Source organism: Ambystoma mexicanum, chromosome 10 (genome assembly GCF_040938575.1).
Source record: "Ambystoma mexicanum isolate Mex_15411 chromosome 10, UKY_AmexF1_1, whole genome shotgun sequence".
In the NCBI taxonomy this organism is placed as follows: domain Eukaryota; kingdom Metazoa; phylum Chordata; class Amphibia; order Caudata; family Ambystomatidae; genus Ambystoma; species Ambystoma mexicanum.
Genome location: NC_090932.1, coordinates 1,645,159,787 through 1,645,172,052, shown reverse-complemented (window position 1 = coordinate 1,645,172,052; position 12,266 = coordinate 1,645,159,787). Strand labels below are relative to the sequence as shown.

The window sequence follows — 12,266 nt, the reverse complement described above, 5'->3', positions numbered from 1 at the left end:
TGTGAGGAGAGAAGGAGAGTGTGGAGTTGAAGATGACCCAAGGTTTTTAGCCTCACAGGTGGGAGCAGGAAGAGGGCCAAGAGGCCGGCCAGAGAGTGACCGGGAAGGAGGGAGTGGGTGTGCCGATGAGGAGAATCTTGGTCTTACTGGCATTAAGGCAGAGATCATTGGCGGCACACCACTCCTGGATGGCGGACAGTCAGAGATGAGAGAGGGAGAAGAGGTGGCTGAGGGTAGCCTGAAAATGAGCCGAGTGTCATCAGCATAGCACTGAAAGTTAGAGCAGAGAGCGTCAACGCTGTGGGCAAGGGGTGCCAGGTATTGGTTGAACAGCCAGGAAGAGAGGGTAGACCCCTGGGGAACATCACACGTAGAGAGTGAGATGGAGGAAAGGAAGGACCCAAGTTGGACCTGGGAGGTTTGATCAGAAAGGAAAGAGGTCAGCCAGGCCAGGGCCTGATCACTGATCCCCATGAAATCACAGATAGTTGAGCAGGATGGCATGGTTGACAGTGTCAAAGGCAGAAGAGAGATTGAGTAGGATGAGGACAGAAGGGATGTTAGAGTCAAGGTTGGAGAGCAGGTCTTCGCGGATGTTCAGGAGAACAGTTTCCGTGCTTCTAGCAGCTCTGAAGCCAGACTGATGAGCATGGAGACAACAAACCAATTCAGGGTAAAGATTAAGCTGGGAGATGGCCAGCTTTTCCAGGAGTTTGCCCAGGAAAGGAGTGATGGAGATTGGGCAGTAATTAGCAGGGCAGGAGGGGTTAGCTGAGGGTTTCTAAGAAGAGGGTGCACAAGGGAGTGCTTCAGGGGGTAAGGGAAGACTCAAGTGGAGAAGGAGGGGTTGCAGAATTCAGCCAAAGCAGGAGCCAGGGTGTCAATGTGGTTGTTGATTTTAGAGGAAAAGGTTAAAACCTGTTTTGACGAGACTTTCATAGATCAGACTTGTCAAGAAACCTCATCTGTGGAGAACAGGGGAAAGGCAGAGAAGGGCAGGGGGAGAGAGGTGGCCACAGAAAGGCCCGAGGAAGAGAGGGGAGGAGGAGAGGAGGAGAGCGAGAGAGGGAACAGGATGTCCTGAGTTTTAGAGATTAAATGAGAATCCAGGGCCGTGCAGAGGGCCTGGGAAGAGTCAGGAGAGGAAGACACTGCAGCAGGATTGGCCAGCTCCTTGCAGATTTTAAAGAGTTCAGCCGAGCTGTTGGATGCCACAGAGACGTGGGCTTGGATGAGCGCTCTCTTCTTGGTGCGGACAGAGAGCCGGTATTGCCTTTGAAGCAGGAAGCATGCCATTTCCTTTCAGCCACCCTGCACTTGTGTTTAAGGGTGACAAGGTCTGAGTTTTACCAAGAGTTGCACTTAGCTTTGGGCTTCAAGCGGATCCTCATAACAGGGGCAAGAACATCAAGAGTATCAGATATAGCAGAGTGGAGCAAAGAAAGGGCTGTGTTAGGGTGTGGGTCAGCTGGAGGGGGGGGGATGAGAAAGTGGCGGCAAAAGCCTCAACTGACACACGCTTCATGGGTCGGATAACGGAGAAGGTAGATGGCAGTGCTGGAGTTGGCTTGGTCTGAGGGGTGGAGAGTGTGAGCTGGGAGGAAATGTGATTGGTGAAACGGTGTGGAATTGCGTAACAAACCCTTTGCCACAAAACCACACATTTTCACTTTTATAAGTCTCGATGACAGATGGAAAACAGATTGATTTTATGTGTATAAATCAGTAGAAATGGAAAACAACAAGCCTAAATTGATCATTCACGTAGCGTTCACCACAAAATGAATGACTGCTCGATAATTGATTTTAGGAGTGTGCTTGACAACTTGGATGATTTTAGATTTGCACTCCCAGGTACAGGGGCTCTAGCCGCGATAGGAGGGCTGCCGATGTCCTAGTTTCACTCCAGCCTCCCGCTTCACAACACAAACACATCCAGGATCTGAGTCTCCCAGAAAACACCAGCCACCTACCTGAAGTGTGATGATGTCCTGGCGTGTGAAGGGCTCATCTGTGAGCAAGTCCTTAAAGTTTTTAGGCTTGATGTTTAACTGTTCAATGGCCTGAAAAGTAACCAATGGATGAGAATTAGCAAGTCAAATGCTAAAGACAGACAAACAAAGACAGCACACAGAAGGTTGGCAGCATGTGCACTGATCCAGACCAACGCCATCATCAGCTGCTTATTGCAGAGTTTTGTACTTACCCACCCCACTCCACTCCACTCTGCACCCTATTCAGTGCTTCTAAGGCAGAACATAATGTAAATCCTATACTATTTAGCCCTGGATTTACACTGCCTTACCTTTCCAACGAACATGGGCCATTTAGAGCTGTAAGCTTTGCATTAGGCCCAACTAACCTGCTAGTCAGAGAGTACGAACGTGTCACTGGATAACAGCTGGCGATAATGCTTGACTGTGTATTGACGTGGAGCTGTATACAAAAAGTCAAATTTCTACTGCACCTCCTCAAAGGTACTCTGCCTTTCCTCTCCTTCCCCCAGAAGCTCATGGTATCCCAAGCTCTGGTTCTCTCTAGCTTGGACTATTGTAACAGCCTCTTTCTAAATCTACCTGCCTCTACTCTCCGCCCTCTACAACTAATCCAGGACTGCGAGACTGGTCCTTGGCCTCAAGCCCAGAGATCGTATCTCTCCAGCTCTGAAATCTCTCCATTGGCTCCCAGTGGATGCAAGGATAAAATTCAAAACCCTCTGCATTGTCCACAAGGCTTTCTGGGGCCTGGGTCCAAAATACCTTCAGCTATCCCTCCGCAAATACCTCCCCTCTCGAGCTCTTCGCTCCTCTACCTCCAACTCCCTCAGGGTCAGTTGTTTTTCAAAGAAAAGAGCTGGGGGTAGATCTCTGTCTTCGGCTGGGGCCTCCCTCTGGAATAGCCTCCCTGCCACTCAAAAACTTGAGGAGAACCATCTCGGGTTCCGGAAGAACCTCAAGACCTTCCTTTTTTCTTCTACCTTCGCTCCCCCTCTGCCCTGCTGATCTGTTCTCTCTTGGCACCGTGCACCTGGCCACCCTCTGTCCTCCGGGCCCAGGTACCTGCTCACCCTGCCACACGCCCGCACTGCCTCCGGGCCACCCCTTGCACTGGGGTCTATATCGGTACCCATACAGCCCCCCCCCCCCTTTTTCGTCCTGCACATCAGACCTACACTGTCTACTGCCTTAAACCTAGCACTTGCAAATTGCTGGCTGCACTACCACCGTTTGTTGCCTTTATTATTTATTTTTATTTATCCGTTTCTCCTCTGCTTCGCACTTTCCACTTCTCCCCCTTCCATGCAGTTTTCCCCTCCCTCTCTCCCATGCACTTGCACGTTCTCAATTTCACTAGGCCTAGTAAGATCGCGTTTTTGTTCTCCCCTGTACCCCTCCCTTGCCTTGTCACACACTGAAACACTTGTGTACGAGCGCGATAGAAATAAAATAAATAAATAAATCAATACAAACAATGAACTTGCGGGTTCGGAGGGATGAGCTACGGAAGCATGGTGGGAAAAAGGCAGCTGGGATAGACCTCCATCATTGTGCCAAACATGTTGAACAGTCAGCCAAACACCCAACTAGGAGACTGGACTTCCAGTGCTGCCTTCCCCACTTGGCCCGATCCGGGAGAACGGATTTCCAATGATCCCGACTAGATCAATGTACCAGGTCCTGGAAAAATCAATTTCTCCTGCCTGTGATTCAATTCTCCCACCTGACACCAGTGCTATACTAAAACAAATTGTACATTTTTTTCTCTGTTTGCATCTGCCAACACTCAGACTCGGGAGAATCAGAGCCGCAAGGGTACAACCTTGAATTTCATTCCTTGGATTTTCATCATCAACATGGCCTGAAAACAGTGGGCCCAACTGCAAAGGATGAATGATTGTGCAGCTTACCTCTTGAGCATACACATTGCCGGTAGTACGCACAGCCACAATGTGGGAGTTGTTGGTGAAGACTGTGAACAGGACAGGACAGTGATATTTACCTTGGAGAGAAAAAAGGAATGCTTATTAAAAAAAGGATGCTCACTATTCAAGACCCCCCTCATCTGTAGGTTCTCTATTCATTACCCTCGGAATAACACAAGGGCTTCAGGAGGGACACACGCACAGAGAGAGCTGGACGGACGTAGAGCAAGTGGCAGACAGATGATGCAAGGAGACAGAATAAAGACAGACACATATTGACAGACAGATGCAGGGAGAGAGAGAACGACAGACAGAAACGGACAGAAAAAACTTTCACTGGCAAGATCTTAATTACATTATAACTTAACAAGTGTTCTATTTGCAAGCCCACATCCTCCTTACAATTCAGTGCAGACCCCAACAATAGGTTAAAGACACGGACAATGTACGTCATCGCCCTAACGACATAAACCCACACTTACATACAGACCCACAAATAGAAGTTCAAAAGAAAAGCAGGACAATTAAAGCAAGTATTTCTCTTCATGAGAAACTAGCTGTTGCTATGCAGATCAGGACAACTATTCTTGGCTAGTACAAGAATCAGACCGTACACACAGGGGCTGGTGTGTAGTGTGCATGTTTCCAAAGCAATATGGTGGTCCTCCCGGTTTTGAAGAAATTATAAAGGGATCTTTGTGGAAGCATGGCTTCCACAGGTCCACCCCTAGCATGGCTGAAGTTGTTCAACCACAAGCAGATTAGAATGAGGCATTGTGACAATAACATTTGTGAGGGTGTGCAATCCTTTGCTTTTTATATTTTTGCTATGCAAAATGATGGTGGTGTTCACTCACAGAATGCAGCTTTGCAAAATAGGTCTGACACTTTCGAAATGTTCCCATATGAAAATTATAGTGCTCATGTGTAGTCAGGGATCCGCCAATTAGTGCATAATAAAAACCACATACTCAAAATGAGCACAAACCCGGCAAGCAGCAACGCTGTTTATTACAGCTGGCTAAGCACAAATCAAACAGTGGATTAGCTCTTATTGAGAGGCTGGCGTCTGAATGGACTATGAACAGCAGTTTTATAACAAGTCCGGAGAAACACTTGCAAGTTGGAGGATTTGTTTTTGCTGCTCTTCAAAGGGATTTGATTGGCTTGCAATCTCCTCCTCCTCCTCGACAGTTACATTAACTAGTGTAAACATCATTCGAGCAAACAGTTCAATAGTTTTCCCATGACCACATCTCCCCATGTGGTACCACATTTTATTCACAACCCAACCATTGGAACATCTTGTTATTAATGAAGCAACATTTGTGCTGACAGCCGGAACTTTAATATACTGCCATTGGTCAGCACCATTGAGAACAGGACGCAAGACACCCTGCAGCTGGTGGGAAAGGGGACGTTTACATGATACCTGTTTGACAATGAACTTGGCAGACTCTGTGGTAGATAATTTAAGGGCTGGGCCCCTCGTCAGAGCTTAGGAACTTCCTGTCTAATTGGTTCTTCCGGAACGCCACTCCATCCAATGTTCCTTTCCCACTGCCGCCTGCTGATGGGCCTCGGTGGTCATGTGATCAGCACATGGCCACCCTCCCGGCTATCGTGCAGGGCAGCTTGTTTGGCTGACCGCCCTGCAGTTACCTCACCCAGTTCCGGTTGTCTTCATTCCCATATGAGTAATTTGAGCCTCCTTCCCCATGTGTTGGAACAAGTGTACATCCAATGTATCATTACCCTGTACCATTCCAGGGGAAGAGGGAGAGAGGGAAAGAGAGAGAGAGGGAGAGACGGGGGGGGACGGGGAATCTGTGTTAATAGTGTGGCCACCCCCACCGTGCATCTTCGATACTCCTGTAGTTGGTAAGTGCGTCCCCCGATCTAGTGCTGAATTAGCACCTTTATGTGCTGGGCCGGTATTAGGTAATATTATCCCCACCAAAAATATCGCCATACATATGGTCGTCGGCAACGGCCATAGGCGATATTTCTAGTGGGGATAATATTGGGGTTTTTTGGGAGCAGGGGTGCCCCCCCGCTCCTTTTAAAATACAGGGGTTGCGGGAGTGTCCCCCGCAGGTTCCATGGCTTAATATTGGCGCAAAAATATGGCGATATTTTTGCAGGGCTATTAACACATGGAACCGCTGGGTCCTGTACACTGACACACCAGCAGCTGTAATGTAAATTGGCACCATGGAAGCTGCAGAGGAACATGTGCCTTCCTAAAACGGCCTGCTGGAATCTAATGAATTCCAACAGCCACGGGTTGTACTGGCGCCCATGTTTCCAAATGCCTTCAACCCTTCCTTGCCTGGTAGCAGTTCTTTGGTTAAATATAAATAATGAGTTACATCTGTTCGATATAGTGGCATATGAGGAAATACAGTCTGTTACAATTGCTAAACCCCAATCAGATGTCACTTATTATACACTGGGTTTTCACTGTGACCAGCAGGGCCATTGTGTATTGTCTGGCCTGGGAATTTCTACCCAATAAAAGGGGGTGCCCAGGATGCCCTTTTGTTCTCTGCTGGGCACCTTCCCATGACAACAGGACACACTTCTTTTGGGGGTGGGCTAGGAGCTGGGTCCTTCAAAGGGGCCTCTGTATGAAGCAATTGTGGAGGCCACACAAAAGGTGAGAATGACTGGAGTACTTCTGATCTGAAGCAGACAGGCTATGTTGGAGTGGGGAAGAGTGAAGGACAGTGTAGCTGGGAGAGGCCCCCACTTCCTTCCCGAGACCCCCCATTCCTCCCCCCTACACACACACACACACACACACACTGCACTCTGGAAGCTGACATCACAACGAATATCTCTTGGTACAACAGCAAGGATTGGGCCTTTCTAGAAGGCTTGCAATGGGACAATCCACTGCATCAGAGCGGCTATTGTGGGTGCAGATCATTGCTAAAGCCCAACTGATGTCAGTAGTTTTTAATGGTTTTCCTTCAACTAACAGTCTTTCAGGGGCCTTGTTTCAACTGTATCTAAAATGTTGGCTCTTGGCAATGCTGGTCTTCGATTGTGTTTCTCCAAAACTGCTGTTTTGCACTTTTGTAGGCAAGTGATGAAAAAGCGGTACAGTCAAGAGCATTCAATGGGCATTGTGACTGGAAACTACGACGTGCTATGTATGACAGGCTGATTGTTAAGCCCCTTTCAAAGGTAGCGCTCAGAGGGAACGTCCAGGTTATCGGATCAATGGTCCTTTTATTTATGTTTTTACATTCGTTAATACACCCAAACGCTGAGGTATCGCAGCGTAGGTTACATGATTGTGGAAGTACTTGCCGATTACAGAAATAGGATCGAAATCCTTAAACAAAACAGAGCAGGGACATTCTAGTTACAGGCAGTAATTGCTGGTTACAGAAACAAGGAAGGAAAACATTAAAACAAAACAGAGCAGCGCTATTATAGTTACAGGTACATTGACAGGATTAGAGCATTTGCAGTTACAGTATTAAGCAGTTAGAGTTACATCAAAGGACAGTTACGTCAGCCCTGTTGGTATGGGCACACCTAGCACAGGTGGGTTAGAAATTGTTTAATAACCATATTTTTAGAAGTTTTTTTTAAAGGAAAGTGAGATGGTTTGTTGCGCAAGTACACAGAGTGAGTTCCATAATCTGGGAGCTGCTACAGGGAAACTGGACACACCTGTTCTAGTGGTCTTGAATCGGGAGATGAGTAGGAGAGAACTAGTGTTCGACCTAAGGAGTCTGGTCGAAGTTTTTCGGGTGAGACAATCATTCAGGTAGGTGGGAGCGTTTTGAGTGATGCATTTAGGAGCGGTGGAAAGTGTTTTGTACAGTCATCTGTGTCGACGGTTTTTAGTTCCAGAAGGTTCCGGTTAGATTTTATTTTTGTCACCGGACAGTAGGTAACCTAGAACTGTGTAGGTTCTGAAAGACGGGTCAGGCTGGTGAGGTAGGTTCCGGTACTGTGAAGATGTGCCATCTAGTCTTTGCAAAATAAATGAACCAATCTCTGCCTCTGCTAAACTGACCTACTCTGAATTTATATTAGGAGGTGGGACACCCTCCTTAATTGAATCGTCTTCTTGCATCATCTAGAAGAACCAACTTGAATAAAATTGGACCCATCTTGTGCTTACATGAAGACTTTGCTGGAACCGTGTTAGAATAAAAGGCTGCTGGAACCATGTTAGAATAAAAGGCTGGCTAATGTCCCAAGCACTGGGTGAAGACAAGGGCCTCCAAGGAGGGTGCAGACAGACTTCCTAACCCTCTCTGGAACATTTCAGAGGGCTTGATGGAGGAATAACTGACTGCGACTGGACATTGGTACCCAACGCTCTGCCCACTCAATTGGCAGCCCTGCAAGTGTGCTTGGCAATCTTCCTGGCTGGGAACGGGAGAAGATGGACTCTTTTCCTCTGGGATCCAGTGAACGTCCCTGCAGTACATCAAAGACCAAAAGAAGCTGATGTTAGCTCTCTCTGCAATTTCAAGCCACTGCAAGCACTTGAACGCCTGAGATGCTGCAAACTACTTTGAGCTGCTTCAAGCACTTTCGAGCTACTCTGTGCCAAACATTGTTGTCTGTTCTAAACTTCGAGCCATTGCCGCTTGTCGGTCGAACTCACTGCTTTGTTGGATCCAGTCAAGCCAGCTCGCTGCTGAAGCTGAATCTCTGCTTTCTCGTATCGAGACACTGTCGATCCTTTGAGGTAGGGCAACTCAACATCGCTTTCCTGTCCCAAGCTTCTTCGAGCCACGACCCATTGCCACCCGTCGAACCACATATTCCTTTGTTTAATCTCGTCAAGCCAGCTCGCTAACTCTAACCCGACTCAACATACTGGAAAGCGCCCAGAAAAGCGTCTTGACACTGTCGCGATCCTGAAAGACGACAAGAAGGCCTTTTATCAGTGGTTCAGTCCCACCGGCCTTGCTATATGATGACTCCACTTTATGCCTTAAAGACATATTCAAGAACTTGTTTTTATTTTCTACAAGACATTTCCCTGCAGATCCTTCCTTTTCAACATCCAGAGTGCCAGTTTCTCCCCAAGTCTGCATTATCTGCTATCTACCTCATTACAGAGGTGGGTGGCTAGTGTTTTTAATAACTTCTCTGTCCTTTCAGTTTGATTAAAAACGTAAGTGTATAGAACCTTAATTGGACATTGCTGTTATTTTGGTACTTCCCATACAACTGTTGCTTTGGATGCTTTTTCCCGTGCTGGCTGACACCCTCGAACAGTATAGCGGGTTATCGGCTGGTGCTACCTTAAGATGTGAAGACGATGCCGCATTCAAGTTGTGCCTGTGTCGCCTTCATGATTAAGATCTCTGCTCTTCCAGTAGTAATGTAATGCAATGTGAGGGCGAGTAGGAGTTCAGAAGCCACTAATCAGGGCAGTAATCCTTTCATTACAGGCATTCAACGGCCAACAACTATTCTTATGGCACGGGGGCTTCCATAAGATCTATGCAGTGGCCCAGCACTGTCCCGGGCAGCACAAGGGTCTGGCACAACAGTGGATATCGGCCCGGGGCCTTCCATTAGGACCACGCCCATCAGGTTGGAACAAGAATTCCCCTAGAAGGAGATGGGGAGCTTTAGCAAGGGCGAAGCAATTTAGGAGCCATCCTGAGTTCGAGGAGCTCTGAACAAGCTTTGCTGATTAGACACATACAGCCAGGGGCCAGGAGCCTGATCCAGCGAGAGAACTCTAGTGGGGCAGCAGAGAGAACACAATGAGCAACGACTATTCCTACCTAGGAGGCAGGCTCCAGACTATCTTGGGATAGGCAGGGTGCTGGTCAAATACTGCTCATGGAATCGGTCCCTTCCCCTGCTTGCGGGGGCAGTCTACTCCAGTAGGAGAACGTCCTGAACCGCAGCAGGATATTCTCATACTAATCATGTAGGCTGGCATCAGCTGGGAAATAAGGGGCTGTGAGGAGCACTGAGTGGGGCAGCTCTATGCCTGTAATAGATTTCAGGGGGCATTGAGCAAACATGTCTTCTCAAAGGGCAGACTAACTGCTTTGAAGCACTTGAGCGAACTTCAAGCAAAGCATGGTTAGTGCCTAGGAAACGTACTGGCAGGCAAGCAAAGCACATTCAGGATAAGGTTCAAGGGAGAGTATATGTGAGTGAGCAAAGGTGGGGGTTTGTGGAACTAAAGGTCATAGGCTTAAATCCCAGCACACAGAGGGGAGTCCCCCAAATGAACCATTTAAGGAACTCATTCTGTAGCCTAGTTGTTATATCAACCTTGCTATGTTTCATGGGCTTCTAATTTGCCTCAGAAAACAAAACTCAGACAAGAAGACCCATTATTCATAATTTATTCCGTAGGCCATAGGTCCTACAGCTTTAACCATAACAAGTGCCAATTACACCTGTTTATAATTTTACAAGTGAATAGAACAGTTGAAAGATGTCATGAATTCACACTCGTTACCTATGGCACACTTGACGTACCTCGCCTTTATACATACACTGTTTACAATGATGACACTTTTAACCCATTTGTAAAGATGATGTGCGGGGGCTTAAATCCCAGCAGGAGCAACCTAGCCGCGTCAGACGATGGTGCACGAGACGAGCGTTAAGCACCTGCAGCGCGTTTGGGTTGTGGTGGGCGCTAACACGAGTGACTTCTTCCCACCCACCCCCATCATCCCCACCTGCGCCGCCACCACCACCTCACTCCTGCAGGGACGCCAAGCTGACCTCTGCACGAGGACCGGAAGACGCGCTCTGTATTCAGCCGCTGCCTCTGCAATCCCATGAATCCCCAAGCACAGGAATCTCAAAGAACGTGGCTTGCCACTCGAGTGGGCATCGCGTAGCACTGGCAGTGAAGGCATAAATATCAAAACAAGGCTGCAGGGAGAGAATTAAGAACGGGGGCAAGGTCTCTACGGTTAAATACAGGAAAGGTACTCGTCATATAGGGTGGGGGCTCACCAAACATCTAGGGCAGGGCCTCACTGTACAGACCGGGCAGGATCTCACTGTGCAGACCGGGCAGGGTAACACCGTACAGACAGACTAGGGCAGGGCAGGGCAACACCGTACAGACAGAGCAGGGTAGGGCAGGGGCTCACCATAATTAGGGCAGGGCCTCACTGTACACACCAAGTAGGACCTCGCCATACGTACCGGGCAGGGCCCTTAACACACAGGGAAGGGCAGGGGCTCAACACACAGGGAAGGGCAGGGGCTCAACACACAGGGAAGGGCAGGGGCTCAACACACAGGGAAGGGCAGGGGCTCAACACACAGGGAAGGGCAGGGGCTCAACACACAGGGAAGGGCAGGGGCTCAACACACAGGGAAGGGCAGGGGCTCAACATTAAGCAATACAACAACTCAACATTAAGCATCTCTTACCTCCTCACCAGGCTCATCTTAAGCGAACAAGTTGCGCAGCACTCCTTGGCCGACCCTGGACTCCTCCCTGGCGTCCCGATTGACGCAGTAGAATCTCGTGAAGGTGTGCGTCGACCTCCACGTAGCAGCCCTGCAGATGTCCAGCAGGGGCACACCAGACAGGAACGCCGTGGTAGCAGCGATCGCTCTGGTCGAATGGGCTCTGACGGCCGGGCAGCAGTCGGTTTGCCAACCGGTGACAGTGCATGATGCAGCTGGAGAGCCATCTGGAAATGGAAGCCTTCGAGAGAGCCTTCCCTTGAATCACAGGTCCAAAGTTCACAAACAGCTGTGATGTCTTCCAAAAACTTGTTATGGGGTCCACGTAGAACTTCAGCGCTCTAGCCACATCCAGCGAGTGCAAAGTCCTCTCGGCCGGAGCTGAAGGCGACAGGAAGAAAACTGGCAACTCCAAGGGCTCGTTGAGGTGGAAGTCCGATGGCACCTTGGGCATAAACAAGGGGTGCCTCCTCAGCACCACCCTCGTGTCGTGAAAAGTCAAGTATGGAGGCTTGCAAGATAGGGCCTGGATCTCTCCCACTCGTCATGCGGAGGTGATGGCCACAAGAAATGCTGTCTTCCACGACAGGAACTTCAACGGCGCCGAATGCATAGGCTCGAATGGGGCCCCCATGAGCCTGGTCAGCACCACGTTGAACTCCCATGCCGGGGCAGGGGCCTTCACCGGCGGGAATGATTGGAAGAGTCCCTTCATAAATTCCTTCACCAGGCGATGAGACCACAAGGACGCCCGTCCTGTAGTTCTGGTGTATCGGGAAATGGCAGCCAGATGTATCTTTATGGAGGCGTGAGCCAGTCCAGCTTTGGCCAGTGACAGTAGGTACGGCAATACTTGAGGGGCCGTAATCCGCAGAGGGTTAATCTTCTGTGCACGGCACCAGAC

The 12,266-nt window shown here is 49.0% G+C and overlaps 1 protein-coding gene across 1 annotated transcript in view; it reads right to left on the bottom strand.

Annotated features, from left to right (window-relative positions):
• The window catches only part of PPIL2 (peptidylprolyl isomerase like 2), a 737,332-nt gene that overhangs the window by 460,572 nt on the left and 264,494 nt on the right, over nucleotides 1–12,266 (bottom strand). Inside the window, exons 7-8 of the mRNA XM_069620060.1 lie at nucleotides 3,908–3,999; nucleotides 1,974–2,063 (exon numbers count right to left, since the gene is read on the bottom strand). Coding sequence (XP_069476161.1) covers nucleotides 1,974–2,063; nucleotides 3,908–3,999 — 182 coding nt within the window. The remainder of the gene's footprint in view (nucleotides 1–1,973; nucleotides 2,064–3,907; nucleotides 4,000–12,266) is intronic.